The sequence below is a fragment of the Myotis davidii genome, unplaced genomic scaffold (assembly GCF_000327345.1).
Source record: "Myotis davidii unplaced genomic scaffold, ASM32734v1 scaffold580, whole genome shotgun sequence".
NCBI lineage: Eukaryota > Metazoa > Chordata > Mammalia > Chiroptera > Vespertilionidae > Myotis > Myotis davidii.
The window spans coordinates 701120-717133 of NW_006293313.1; the positions used below are offsets into that span (position 1 = coordinate 701120).

Consider the following 16014-nt stretch of genomic DNA (forward strand, 5'->3'; position numbering starts at 1 on the left):
CCTGCACTGGGGGAGCGGCCTCCTGCACACCCCCTACTGGGGATGTGCCTGCAACCAAGGTACATGCTCCTGACCAGAATCGAACCTGGGATCCTTCAGTCCGCAGGCCGATGCTCTATCCACTGAGCCAAACCGGTTAGGGCACTACAGTACATTTTTAACAAAAATCATCCGGCCAAGAAAAAGGGAGTGTGATGATCTCAATTAAAAATGGGATGCAACATGCCCTGGTTGTGGGCTCAATCCCCAGTAGGGAGCATGTGGGAGGCAGCCGATTGATGTTTCAATCTCTATATTCCTCTCTCTCTAAAGTCAATAAAAACATATTTAAAAATAAATAAATAAAAATAAAAATGGGATGCAGCACAGGAAAAGTCAGACAGAGCATACAAGTGTTACGGGGGCTTGGGCCAGGCTCACCCTTTGCTAGAGGAGTCAGCATGCCCTCCCGGACTTCCTACCTCTCCCCGAGCAGCAGCGCTAGGCGGAGACAGAAATCAGCCTTCCCCTGGCTCTGCAGCTTTTGATGAGGACTTGAAATGTGAATAAATTGCCCTGACATGAGGAAAGGGTCACTGTCTCCGAGCAAGAATGAATCTTAATTAATACTAGAGCCAGCTCAGGCCTCAAAGCGGTGGCCGTGAGCTCTCCCCAGTGACGATATGTCACAGGAGAGGAAACAGAAACCGTATCACTCGAGGCACTTAAACTTGAGCTAAGCGGAAAAACACAAGCAGCACTTTTGTTGCTCAAAGGCGCGGAGTTTACATGCCCGAAGGAGCATGAAGAGGTCAAGTGGCCTGTCGGAGGTCATAAACTAATCAGATGCAGAGCTGGGACCCGGAGCTGGGCCTCCAGCCCCCAGGTCCAGGCTCCGTCCGTTTCATGCAACTGGCCTTTCAGATCAGTGGCTTAGCACTCCACTTACAAATTGTGGGTTTAGGTGTCTTTCTGTATTCCTGCCCCCTCCCTCGAATCACACCAGAAACAATTTAAAAGAAAAAGAGAGAGAGAAATACGCTTTATCGTCTTATGACAAAGAAAGAGCCACAGACCCAAGCCACAATCCTAAACCCCAAACTCTGTACAATTTAGAGCAAAATGAAGAGGATGCTGAGAACTGAGATACATCCTCTTGGTCCTTGTTTTGGGAAAGAGATTTTTCTAAAAGAGTGATTCTCCAACTTTAGTGTACATCAAAATTAATTAGGGCTTTTTGTTAAGACACAGACTTCTGAGTTATAACTTCAGGGTTTCTTATTCAACAGGTGAGGCTTCAAAACCTGCACTTCTACCAAGCTCATAGGTAATGCTGATATTATTGTCCAGGAACACCATTTGGGAAAGCCTTATATAATATTTTCATTAGAGCATGGGACTCTACCGGTTGGTACTGGCCCTTGGAAAATCAAGGATCGTCTCTTTAGATACCTGATTAAATACCAAAAACAACACAAGGAAAATAGCTACCACCTACAATCTGGTCTTCTGGCTGAGAGAGGCTGCCAGAAAAAAAAAAAAGAAAGAAAAAGGGGGAAATAGAAACCATGATAATGTGATGTAGACAATGATATAAACAGCTTTGCTGTGAACTACATAATCCATGTGAACATTGAAACCAAACCGAGATGGACTCCCAAGGGAAAAGAAATAACAGAGATCCTAAAATATAGACTGAATTCTGCGTTTGCACCACCTTCCTCCCCACTCTTCTCCAGCAAATTGTTGACCCATTAAAAATGGCATCTATGCAGAAAGAAACCAGCATGGAGACCATGAATAGATAAAGCAATCACTTTTTTGCAGAAGGCATAGGTAGTACATACATCACGACCCCTTGAAAATTGTTTAGAAAAGAAAAGAAATGAGAATTCAAAGAAGATAACCTACCAAAAGAAGTGAAAAGTAAGTTGCTGGAGCTCCAGAAAGAAAGTCATTTTGGACTGAGAAAACCTGTTTGAATCTCAGGGCAGGCTTGAGGAAATCTCAATAAATAAAATGAGAAAAAAGTGAAGATCAAAAAACATTTACAGAGGCAAATCAAACAAATAAATAAATGCCTAAATAAAAAGTTGCAGACCTATACTGTCATTTTAAGGAATAAAATTTTCCCCAGACATCAGAGCCTGAGGCACAGTCATATGTGCATGTAGTTACTTTGGAAAGTCACCCAAGGCCACAGGAGGAAATGGGAAGAGTAAAGAAGGGAAAGAAGAAAGCCATGGGAGCTCTGAGCACTGACTAGTCTATGTACTCAAGGTGGAGGAGGCAGCATTCCTTCACCGTCTCCAATACTCCTCTGAGCAAGGGCCCCTCATGGAGTGTGAACCCTCCAGGACTGCACGTGTACAGGGGGCAAGAAGGTTGCCCAAGGAATCCCAAATCCCAACACCAGAGAAGCTCTTGGCAGAAAGGATGGATGTGGGTGTTGTCTGATGTGAGATGCTGTCAGGTCGTATCTTACCAAGTCAGTTACTGCAGAAGAGACTGGTGGTCGGAAAGGATGTAAGGTAGGAAGAAAGATGCGTTGGATGTACAGAACAAACTGTGTCCTAGTAAAAAGAGACATGGGCATAAATTTGGAAAAAGGTCTTAGTAAAGCAACTTGAAGGAAAAAGAAAGAATGTGAAAATGTCCAAGACATAAGCAAAACAGACATGCAAGTCACTTACAAAGGGTAAATATATCAAGCTGGTCCAATCGACCATTGCAGTGGTCAACACTAGGATACAGTGGAGGAAAGTCTACTAAAGCCACAAGTAACAAAAAGGAGACCAAAGAATTTCATTGCTAGTCAAAGCTCTGTCCAGGTACAAATACAAGAGACACATGCTCCCAAGCTTATAAGGACTCAGAGACGATAGCTCCTGTTAGAGCATCTTAGAACATACTCCTGGACAACACCCAGCCAACCAAGATCTCAGGATGGAAAAGCCAGGATATAGGGACTTGTAGAAAGTAGCGACTTGATTTAAATATGGAACTAGGTTTACACCCCTATGAAATTGAAGCTAAAGAGTAGGATTCAAGCGGCTTAAATTTTGATATTCTAAAAATATCATTGGATGAATTATTTTCCTCCCACATCATCGTCAATAACCATCGGATATTGTCTAGCATTAAATAATACAGTTTTCTGACATTAAGTAATACAGTTTTAATACTTCTGAAAAGTCTGTGCCTCGATATTAGGGATATGTTGAAGTATTAATAGTAACTCTATGGGAAAACAATGATCTGAAGCTCATAATTCTTATAGTTTTATCTTGATTTCTTTATCTTCTGTTACATTCATATAAAGGTCAATTTAAGTCCATTGTCTGTGTGATGCACAATAAAAAAGGTCAGTGTTGTGTGTTGGTGAGACTAATGATCTCTCTGGGGAAAGCAGGCTGTTAACTCACCCCCTAGCCCAACAGACACTATCTTCTCTACTAAGGATTCTACTTCCTTCCTGACTTGTACTGTTTGTGGTCAGGAGGGATTTGGGGAGTATGTACTGTACACTAAATAGTTTATGATTTGCCTTGAACCACTTGTTCTGGTTATTTTGGGCAAATTTTCAGCAGTAGTTTGGAGGGAAAGGAAAGAATGTGAATAACCATTTATGAATATGAGAGCCCGAATTCTTACTTTTGATCCTATGTTTATGTGTTTCTCAGAATTTGCGGAAGCAAATGTGGGTAAGACACTCACCAATGAAGAAGAGGAGCCTGAAAACCTAATGACAGAAAAAGGGAAAAGGAAAAGCTGCCCTGAATATAAGGTGTTGCCCAGGCTATAAAGAGTTAGAGAGGGTGCTGGATACAGCCTACAGCTCCCTCAAGGACAGAAAAGCAGGATGCAGAAAAGACCACTCAGCTAGTCACTGCTGTCCTGCATGCGTCCTCCTTCCGTGGACACATGTCTTGTGATTGAGAAGACTGTGATGAGCACGCTTCTCAACACCCCTCAGTAGCCTCTACTCCTGCTGACACCAACAGAGATTCATTCCTAAGGACCTCACTCGGCTCTGTCGGAAATGCTGTGGAAGTCTTGTTCTTGAGTGTAGATTATTGAGTAAAACCATGTTGAAGCAAGAAGGGATTTCTATTAATGTATAAACATGTGCATGTATAAACCCTTGGATATAACTTTATTTATAGATCTATCTTTAACTTTGTCCACATCTGGAGTTCTCTTCTACAAACTACCTGAGATGACAGGAAAGGGCAAATATTAAGCCTTCTTTGAGGGCTAAATACCTAGAGAGAAACATAAATAAATGACTGATAGATAATATTCATTGTAAACCAATAGTCAGACTTCTCTGGGCACATACTGTGGTTTAGTTCTGAATTTAAGAACTGCTAGGAGAAAGAACACCTCAAGCCACTCTTGCTGTCTACACCTTTTTACATTCTTGATGCAAGCTGCTAGTCAGCAGAAGGTCTCGAGGGAGTTGTGCAGGCTGTGAGTTGGGAGGACACAGGTAAGAAGGGTGAGCCCAGTGCTGGTGGTTCAGGGTGAGTACTGGGCAGTAAGATTAAACCTGGCATTTGGGTTAGGGAAACAGGGTACCCAAGCGCATACAATTGCTGGGGACACTGTAGTGTGGAAATGGCCCTGTATTCTGCAAGGGCCATCTTCAAGAATGAAAGCCAGACATCTAAACTTAATAGCAATGGGTTTGAGATAGTCAAACAAAGCTTTTCTTTCCTTTGTAATTATTACTAATTCTGGGCTCCCCCCAAATGCTAAATTGTGGTTCGTGTTAGACCTTTGGGGGTGCCCAGAGGTCGCAGTCCACCTGGCTGTTTCCCGGTCTGCGTGTTGTGTCATTCTGACTTTCTGTCAGAGGGCTGTGGGGATCTGGAATGGGTGTCCTCAGGGGGTTCGGAGAGACTTTCTGCCAATTCAGTCAACTACAGCTCTGGCTTAACTAGCTTGTTTTCAAAATCATAGGCACAGTTGTTCCAAAATTAATATTTTTGAATATTTAGCCCATCCCTCAGGGAGAGCCAAGGGCCTCTCCACCTTTGTTTCCTCTGAAAAACAAGTCAAGATAAAGTCTCTGCTGATGAAACTCTTGGCTTCCTCTTGTTCAGCTGTGCTTTATCCTGTGGCTTTCCCTCTTGAAAATCCCAAAATAGTCGTATAGGCTGGCCTCCAAGGCTAGAGTTGACATGGCCTGTCTGGCTGCCTTCCAAACACAATTTTTCTGAAAATATTACTTTGATTTTTTTTTTCTCATCAGAGACTTCGTTTTTAGTATTAAAACTCATGCAATGCTGTGTCCTTTCCCCCTTATGATATGGTAACTTATCTCACTGGCTTAGATCCCATAGCCAGTAAGTGGGAAAAGATAAGACTTGATTGAATACAGGACCAATCCAAAGCCCAGGTTCTCAACGATAAGAAAAACCACCCAACGCCGTGCCAATGTCTGCGATGTATACGGAGGGGAGGTATGGAGCGTGACAGTACTTTGTTAAAAGGGGGGAAAATACAAACATTGTTTCTATGCGACCAGTGGAGCTATGTGAAATCGTGTACACATAGGCGGGAAGACCTGAAGAAAATACAAAAATAAGTCTTTATAAGAGACTAAGGGGATTTTTCAGTTAGGAGTTTACCCATCATTTTGCCAGGTTTAATTCCTTTGAGAGGTAAAGACAAAATTCAGGTTGAAGAAGGTTAAGAATGAATGGGTTTGGAAAGGGAGAGTAGAGGAAATGGGAAGTGAGGGCAGCCTGGCCTTTCAGATGCTGGTGGTGTACAGGAGAAATGTGCATGTATCTTTGTTGGAAGAGAGGCAAGATCTGGGGATTTGAGATGAGCCACGGGAAAGAAACAGGTGAAGGAAGGAAAGGTAGATATAAAAAGGGAATGAGAGGACAGGGGAGAAGGAGAGAAGAAACGGGGAGGGGAGGAGATGGATGGGGATGTTGTAGAAATGAAGGAATCAAAGCTATAGTGCCTTCTACCTAATAGTTACTCAAAACGTGTTAAATTAAGAGTTAATGTTATTCGTTGGGCAGTGAGGTAACCAGGACATGGTTATTTTCCTTAGGAGATCATTCTGTTGCTTTTTTTCCCCTCTGTGTGTGTGTGTGTAAAGTGCAAATAGCTTTATTTTTCAGAGTACCTATATCTATATGTGTATATGTATATACATATATATACACACACACACATGTAAATGTATTTATGTATATCCCAAAAGCACAATAAATAATTGAGAAGAAAATAAGCCGTGGATTTTTCCTTGCATGAGTCTAAAATTATATCAAAGGTTTTTCTCCTTTATTTTTAAAAAAATGATTATAAAAGCATTGTTGTCGCTCAACCATTTGAAAATAAGCATGGAAATCATAAGAAAAATTTTACTCCGAACCCTAATTTGAGGTTTGGGTAAACATTAAGGTATTCATTTAATTTCAGGCAAATAAACTACAGAATTCTAGCAGTATATTATAGGTCTAATTTGCAATAAGGGGTACCAGTGATATTTCTACCAGTACTTTAATAGAAATTTAAAATGTATATTTATAACACTTAGTCACTTCCCTTTAAAAGTAATATCTTTTCAGCCTGCATGGAAAGTAGCCAGATACCTAATTAGGCTCTTGAAACTCAGCTGTACTGAGTTAATAAATATCCGTGGCGAGTATTAACTGGAATATCAGACTAACTAGAATATTCCTCAACAATGAGAAAAAAATACTAGTAAGTTCAGAAAACGAGAGAAGTGTGTGTGTTTTTTTGTAAACTTCTAAATAAGACCATTATATTTACATGTTCTTGCTGATGTACACCGTGAGAAATGAAACCGTGCCCAAATTTATCTGTTATTTTTTTGCCATTTCCCCTCAACCCCTATTCCCTGTTCCATATATATATATGAAAGGTTAGTGTTTGTTGACATTTATGTATTTTTTCTGGTGTTGTTGTTTCTTGAAGGATACAAAGATTAGCTTTTTCAACATATATAGGTACATATATGAAGCTTTGTAGTATATTAGTGAAACAAAATAGATAAAATTTCAGTAATTCTAATTAGGCATTTGGCCACTCTTCCCACAGCTAAAAATGGTGTTGTGTGTTTTTTCTTTTGAAGAGGAAGCAATAAAGAGCTAAAAAAAAAATCTATTTTAAATTTCTTCTAAAATGCAGAAAGACATAATTTATGGGGAAAGATGCACACTCTTGTGGTATTTAGTAAATTACCAGTGTCTGGAGCTCAGTTACGTTTGAAGTTAAATTAATAAAACCATATTTGTGAAAATCTTTGTGCTTATTTTCAGAGAGTAAAGAGGTAAATGCATTTGCATTTTATTAAGTAAGGCAATTAAACTCCTATGGAAAATAAAAGCAATATAAAGACAATGGTTAAGACTGAATTCAAATTGTTAGCATGAAAATTAACACAATGCATGCAGAGGACATACTTGCTTAACTTGGCAGATGGCAAGTACTTAGTATCACCTGTTCTTGTAAGTGAAGTCAGTTGCCTGCCATGTCCTGGCTACTTAAATCCTCTAGTAGGATTTCCTTATCAATGAAACGAGGATAATAATGCCTGTTCTGCAGGATTGCTGTGAGGATCAAATAAATGCTTAGAACAGTGTCTAACCAGCAGGAAATTCTAGCCAAATATTTGTTGGTTTTTTAAAAAAATATATTTTATAGATTTTTTTTACAGAGAAGAAGGGAGAGGGATAGAGAGTTAGAAACATCAATGAGAGAGAAACATCCATCAGTTGCCTCCTGCACACTCCCTACTGGGGATGTGCCCGCAACCAAGGTACATGCCCGTGACCGGAATTGAACCTGGGACCCTTGAGTCTGCAGGCTGACGCTCTATCCACTGAGCCAAACCAGTTAGGGCCAAATATTTGTTTTTATTTTTAACTGTTAGTACCCAACATAAATCATCTTATCTAGATTATTACTAACAGGATTTTTTAAAAAAATATTCTACTAATTAGATTGCCAAAATCTTGGCCTATAATGATAGTGTCTCATTTATCTTTTGTAGCACCTTCCTTTTCTAGATTTGCAAAATAAGTTGGCAACCCACAGTCTGTAAGTGCCATTGTTTCCATTTATGTTTTAGTGAATTTAATGTGTAACCTGAAGAGCTATGAGTTATGGTTACACTAGACACTAACAAAATACTAGAAAAGAGAGAAAGCAAAGAACTCCTTCTCAGCTCATCCGAGCTATTTCTTATATGTTTTAGTAACTTCTGTACTTAAAATGACTCATCAGGCAAGGATGTCTTCTCAATCACCAAGTGCTTCCCAAAGAGGAATACTGGGGCTCCTGATGGTCCCCCATCCTATGAACAATAGGCGGGATTCCAACAAAAACAAAACCTGAGGACTGCGCTTCCAAAGCCATTTGTAAGACAACAGCGCCACCTCTTGGAGAGGAGAAGTAAGTGCGACACAATTTTGTTCCCTGAACAAGTGTGAACTGTTGGGGTGCAGTATGTGAAAAGAAGAAAAATGAAAACCAGCGAAAGGCTGCTTCCACTCACAGCTCATGGACCAGTCACTATTTTAGGATGAAGATTGAATCCTTTCATTTCTTGTCACGCCCCTAAGGATGAGGACTTCTGCCATGAGTCAGAGTGAACGAACAGGTACCTGCTGTTGGTAACTGCACAGGGAGTCGAGATTTTATTTTTTCCTTTTTAAAAGTTTACTAATTTACCTACGTATTTCTTTGTGGCTCAAAACAATAACATCAACATAGAAGTGCACAGACTGAAATAAAAATTCCAACACACTACCTTCCCTAGAGAAAAACCACATTTAACAATTTTGTATACTGTATTCTTCCCGGTATTTTTCTATGCACTTACTTAAAAAGCAGTGTTCTAGGAACAGCATGTGAAAACCCTGTAAATTTGTTAAAGGAAAGAATGCATATAGAAAACAAGTAAGACAAGATGTGCCCTTTTGCTAACAGGGGTTCTACTTGAGTGGTGGGGGTAAGAGTGACGTCTAACTTTTGCACCAATGATATGGTGTTAAAAATAAAACTTGGACAGACGGCAAGCTAAGTTCACACGGAATATTTAGGGGAGTCAGAGTTTAAGAAAGCCGGTTTCAATAGGGTGGAGAGAGTGTCAGGGTTGAAAGCAAACTGAGAGGTTAGAACACACTAGGAAGAGGAGTGGAAGATTATGCTGTAGGTAGTATACTCCTGGAGGTCCTATTGGCTGGTAACCTCCTTGTCTTAGATGTTGTTTTGTACATTTCTCAAGTTTGTGTGTGTGTGTGTGTGTGTGTGTGTGTGTGTGTGTGTTCGCGCGCATGTGTTTTGCAAATATCCAACTAAACTCTAAACTCTACTGTAGGCCAGAACCTTGTCTCCATGTATTCATTATCCCCCAACTAGAGGGCCTGCACTGTACCCAACAATAAGTAAACATTTACTTTCTGCCATGTTGACTTCTGTTTTTGTTTATTCTCTTTCTCAAAAATGATTTGAAATAAAGATTGCTCAAGCTGTTAAGAAATTCCTGCCCATCCCTCGGATTGTATGGGCTCATGAGCTTCCTTCAGTTATGTTTCCTGTTGTCCTGGCATTTTGCCTGCACGCAGACAGAGAATGCCAAGTCCCTACAGGTCACAATCACCACAGACCGTCTTCACAGTGGGCACGGAGAACGGAATGTGCTCCCTTTGTTGAAATTACGGGCCTGGAAAGAAGGTTCCAATTTTCATGAGTCAAACAGTTGACTCCAGCACCTTCCACCACCCAGAAATGTCCTGATTTCTACATTCATTCAAGCCATCTGGGCCACCATGGTGGAGTGTACACTGTGCCCACCATCAGCAAACTCAGAAAATCGGTGAATTCCAGGGACAAAGGGACCTTAAAGGTATCTCAATCCACAATTCATCTTCATTATATTTAACTTATTGATGACTGTGAGTCATTTATGTAATATATTCATTGTTAAGAAGTCTTCTTTTCATACATATGAGGAACTAAAATCTTCCTTCCTGAAACTTCAACACATTGTTTTCTTCTTAACTAAGATTTGAAAATGGAGCTCCTTAAGATGTGTCAGGTTCTGGACTATGTGCTGAGGCTAGAAAAATGGTGAAGACACAGTTCCTGCTTTCAACAACCACCTCATGGCTGAGTGGAAGATAGTTATGCAAATATGCAATTAATAGATTGTATGTGTGTGAAATAATACATTTTTACATAGAAGCAGGGGAGAGAAACTATCTACCCCAACCTGGGCTGGCTGGGTAAAGAAAGGGAAGATTCCTGAACCATGTGATAAGTCACCTCTCTCCCTCTCTAGTTTGTTAACCATGCAACTATGTAATCAGCTACTAATCAACCCAATTATTATCTAGACCGAATTTCTACATCTTTCCACAAAAATAATAATCTTTGCTGAGGACATGGTAACTGAATCCTATCATTCTTTCCCCACTCCTTCCCTATGGAGAAGCAATGTTTGAGGACCCCAACTCCAGTCATAATACCATATCCCTTGCCAGAACACCTAATCAAAGGCTCTCAGTATCTCACATTCCACCAGTGACAATTACTATTTAAGGAGTGGAAACATTAGGAAGAGAACCACTATGTTCAGTGCTTGGCAATGGCATGCTCTGTTTCATTTCTTTATTTCCAGAAGTGAATGAGAAAGCATGCCACATATTTTCTACTGGTGGACAATATACATCCATGATGAAGCTAATACTGTTATCAGAACACTAGAGGCCTGGTGCACAAAATTCATAAACTCGGGATTAGGGTGAGCGGGGAGGGGGGAGGGTGTCCCTCAGCCCAGATTGCAAGAGGGTGTAGGCCAGGCCAAGGGACCCCACTGGAGCCGGGGAGGGATGTGGGAGGTTGGCCAGATGGGGAGGGACCACGGGAGGGCTCCAGGGCATGTCTGGCCCATCTCACTCAGTCCTGATCGGACAGACCCCAGCAGTAAGCTAACCTACTGGTTGGAGTGTCTGCCTCCTGGTGGTCCGTGCACATCATAGCGAGTGGTTGAGCGGCCTTAGCATATCATTAGCATTTGCGCTTTGATTGGTTGAACGGAGGACCGGACGACTGAACACTTAGCATATTAGGTTTTTATTATATAGGATAGAGTCAGAACAAAACCAGACCCTTGGTCACTTTATTGAACTCCTGGATCAACTAATTCTGATACACACTTCCAAGCATGTAAGCCAATATACTAAATGTACATACTCTCGAAGTCTGTTTGATTTGGGTTTTCTGTTACTTGCATCTAAAAGCACCTTAAGTGTTTAACTTGCCTAAAGCCTTATTAAAATGAAGAGATATAATATCTATTTCTTTTTTCTGAACATCCAGTCTAATAGTATTAAGAAGGAAGAGAGTTTCTTTGGTATTCCTTGTTTGGGAAATTAAATATGGTTACTTGTATCTGAAGTCACATTTTCCTGGAGAGTGTTCTTGATTCACTTACAGTATGGCTAACAGTTGGAAGCAATTCAGATTCCCCAAGTATTGATTACATACTATCCTTTGCCCTGCATATGCTGGGTACCAAGGTATATGCAAACTGGTTCTGAATAAGATATGGCTTTCTTTGAGGGGTTTAAAAAATCCTTTGGAAATTAAATGTAATATAAGGAGCCTGAGCTTTGGTGTCATATAATTCGGTTCAAATCTCACCCTGCCTATTATATGTCTGGCACTCTTCATATGCTGTCTCATTTAATCTTCACATCAACCGTTAAGGTCATTATTTATGAATGAGGAAATTAAGTTCAAAGAGGTAACTAACTTTCCTAAAGTGACTTGTCAGACACGATGGCGCTGGGAAATGACTATAGGACTGAGTCCAAAACCAGAGGTATAACCAATGTCTAGGTGGGATCTGAATGTACCATTCATCGGCAAGCACTCCAGACAGCCTATTTATGACTATTGTAGTTCTCTGTCTTGCAGATATGCTCTGAAGTTAAAGGTGGTGCTCCATTGGTTTTTTTAGGAGGAAAAAACAAAACAAAACAAAACAAAACCCTCTTAATCAAGGAAAAAGCTCCATCTGATGGCAATTAATGCAGAAGGCGAGAGCACTGAACAAGCTTTTTTGGTTATCCATCCATTCAATGAAGATTTATTACACCTCATATATGACAGGCACTGTGCTGAACAGAAAGGAGAATGCACGAGGCTCAGTGAGTGCTCTGAAGGAGCCGTGGCCTTTATGTGACGATGGCTGCTATGCATCGTATATCTACTAACGGTGAGACATTTTGCCTAAATCATCTGTAATCCTGAAATGGCGCCGCATGCAAGTATTTTTGTTCCCATTCAATGGGTGGGGAATACGAGGCTTTGAAAGGCCACACCCATATCATACTAACAAAGTCAAAATCAGAGCCCAACGTTTGTGTCCCGTTCATGGTGTCACTCCGCCACTTCTATCTATAACCTAAACTTGATTGAGAGAAGTAGTGTCCAACAAAGGTTCTTCTAATTTTCTACTCCAGCCCTTAACTCCCATTCTCCCCAGCACCACGTGCCTGCCACAGTGCGACCAGTGTTCCAAACAAGTGGCTATTTAGACACTCAGTGAATTTGCATAATGTATTTTCAGCTCTGTGACAGAGCTATACCCATGCTCATCAAGTGAATGATCTTGAGAAATCTGAGGTCTGAGCATCATGCTTCAAGTTCTGTGAGCCATAATAGGCAGCTCTCTTGCCTGTTGTGAAGAACAGGTTATATGATGTAGATTCAGCGTATATGGTTCCAACACTTATTATATAAGCGAGGCACTCCCACATCTGTTATTTTATGACTTTCATTTTGTAAATAATGAATTTAAAGCTGTAGTAAATTGCTCAAAGTCATTCGCATTGTAAGTGTAGGTTCAAGATTCAAATCCCAGCTCTTTCTGTCCGGCACAGTTTTAAGTGTGTATCCCAATTTTCAATGTATGTTCAAGGGTATGTCCAAGTCTAGAATACTTTCTGCTACACCAGATGTGAGTACTGTTGGGTTTGGTATGGTGAGAACTACTTTTATTTAAAGCATTTACTCTCTTTCTTCCCCTCATTCCACTTCTATGATGGTTTTTGGAATATTTTACATCTATGCAACCTCTGCTTTTTTCCTTGGTGTCTCATAATTACTGGTCCTGGCTCCAAACTCTCATTCTATTCCCAGAGGCCATCCCTCGCCATGCTATGGCCTGTCTCTCAGTTAACTTTTCATGAGAAATATCTCCTCTGTGGCATTTACCAAAGGGGAAAAAAACTCCCAGGCTTCTCTAAATAGCATAAAGTAATGCTTTTCTCATAGTCTTAAAAAGGGTTTTTTCCATTTTTCTTTTCTTTTTTTTCTAAGTTGTATGACTTGTCTCATTAGTGGGACCTAGACAGTTGGCCACATGAAAACTATTCGAGTAAACTTTCTTCAAGTCTTTAGTCTGACTAAGACTGATTTACTCTCCTTCGCCGTGGGTGACCTCTCGGGAATACGTTATTATTTTCAGAAAGGAGAAAATATCAAGTTAAACATCTGAGATTTATTTTTTAAATTAATGTTTCTGATAAAACTCAGTAGAGGTAAGTACCTCATTTGGGTGGGGCCACAATAATTATGCCTGTCGCCTTACGAACTGCTCTGCAACAAATTCTATTTTTCTGTCTTTCTTGCATAAACCCATCCCCACTTGAAGGCTTCATTGAGGTGACCCTTGAACTGAAAAACGAGAGCGTGTCGATAGGAAAGGGGCCATGGCTACATTCAGAAGCTGTTATGTGGTTCTGGAGTTCTATCAAGGGAAAGTTGGGAGACAGGAAGACTAAGACTACTGTGGAAAAGGTAAGTAAATGGAAAAGATGCCCTAATCTTTTCAGAAACTATCCTAAATCAATGCTTTCAACTAACACCTCTGTGCGCAAAGTAGTAAAAAGCAAGGCATCTGAAAGACCAGAGGTCCAATCCCATGTCAGCTAAGTAACTGCAAGAGACTTAGTATCTCTGGGGTTAATAATCATTATTACCTCGCAGAGACTGTGGGGTTTAAATGAGATAAAGCAAGAAAAGCACTCAGCACAGTGCCTGTTGATCTTTAGTTCAGTAAATATTCGAGCTGTTGCTATCATTATCATTATGTATTAATTATTATTACTTTATTTTCTAGATGTAAATCTTCAGTCAAGTCCAAGTGTTGTGACAGGACATTTCCACTTGGGTATCTAGTCATAACCTCACGTTTGAATCCTGTACAGCAGAAGTGGACTTCTCTGAGATCAATAGGAGAGAACTGATGGAACAAGTAATACTGACTTAGGTATAGATTTAAATTGTTCACTGACACCAATCAATTATGCATTTTCCATGCAGGTGCCTTGAGACCATTTGTGTTTAGTCCCCACAGGCAGAGGAGGCTAGATTTCCAAAATGCAGAGAAATTCTATGATTCGAAGTGCCAGCATTCACAAACTTAAGTAAGCACAGGATATAAATCCAATGTTTTGAGAGGAAGAGAGTTTGGCAAGAAGAAATTTGGAAGCTATTAGATGATGCTGGGAGTGGTTTGGAGAAGAGAGTTATAAATGGAACATTTGACTAATTATCCAGATTCTGAAACACAGACCTTGCATTCAGGAACTTTAAATTTTAGTCTTTTAGTCGAATTTACTAAAATTCTATATAGTGTTTTCATAAACAAGTGGCATTAACATTTGTGGTACTGCCTACAATCACTCCCCATAAGTAATAAAGGATATACACCCTACCCCAACCCAACCCAACCCCACACACAAGAATATCCAAAGTGCGGAAAAGCTAATTATTGGTAGAATTTGAATATTGAGTATAACCTTAAAAGAAATTATTAAACTTTTTAAGGGCTTAATTACTCCAAAAACATTAAAGAATAGTCTAAAAGTTCAATTGCAACTCTCCACTCACTACCCATATGCTGAGGAAATAGATGTGGGGACTGGTATTTTACTTTTGACTTGTACTGGACCCTATGTCCACCCATCTCAAGAATGCAGACCGTTAATATAAAGGCAGGTGAGTGTAGGCATAGCTCACACCTAACCCATCACCACTGGACAGAGCTCAAAGCCTGGTGAGTCAGAAGTAGTATGGCTCAAGCGTGTTCTCTGTGTTTTTGTGTGTGTACGTCTCTCTCTGTGTGCACACATGTATGTGTACATATAATCAAAAGCAAATTTATGCATACTTATTCATCATTAATGCCCATGAGTGATCAATAAATTATATTATATCAGCCTGATTGCTACTATTGTCATTAGGAACCATTAGTCCATCAAAAAAGTATATTTGTTTGAGTTGCTAAGGTGCTATAGTGTGCAGTTGCTTTACTCTTCTGTTTCTAAAACCAAGTTTAAGGTAATGGGAAGAAGCCACTTCTTGGGTAGAGTACCCCATTCAGTATTTCTATGCCACCATAGTATTCACCATCCTGTATTGTAATTGTTTACTTGTCTCTACCAACCATTGGGTCATAAGCTCTAGGGGGCAAGCAAGCAGCTGTCTTTGTTCAACATTTTATCTCTTGGTACAGTGTGTGCCATGTGCTAGATGCTCAAGAAATAAATATTTATTGAGAGAAATAAGTATCATTCCAATATGTTACATGAGACAACACCCTACAACTATCTTTAATTATTATGATCTCCATTAAAATGATCTACTGAGAAAGAGTACAATGTGCTGACCACCACTTACAAGTGTGCCAGCCCAGGCGATCTGCTGACTTCACATTATCTAATTTTGGGATTTACATTGAGATCTCCACATAAATGTGTACAATGTGAGCTACGGGGCATATAAGCATGGTGGGAGGTGGGCCTGTACTCACTGCCTATACACATACTCAGACAACCAGATTAGTGCTGGACAACCTTGGACTTAACACTGAAATGGTTTCACTGTGAAAGCTCCCCAAGGTTGTGAAATCTAACTGAAATTCAAGTGCAAAATAAATTCTTGTGTTCTTTTTGAACTAGTTTTGTCATT

At 40.2% G+C, this 16014-nt stretch overlaps 1 protein-coding gene across 1 annotated transcript in view; it reads left to right on the top strand.

Annotated features, from left to right (window-relative positions):
- The first annotated feature begins 11814 nt into the window (after positions 1-11814).
- MROH9 (maestro heat like repeat family member 9) overlaps positions 11815-16014 on the top strand; it is a 74549-nt gene continuing 70349 nt past the window's right edge. The window contains exons 1-2 of the mRNA XM_006767031.2: positions 11815-11857; positions 13694-13839. Of these exons, the coding sequence (XP_006767094.1) occupies positions 11815-11857; positions 13694-13839 (189 nt within the window). The remainder of the gene's footprint in view (positions 11858-13693; positions 13840-16014) is intronic.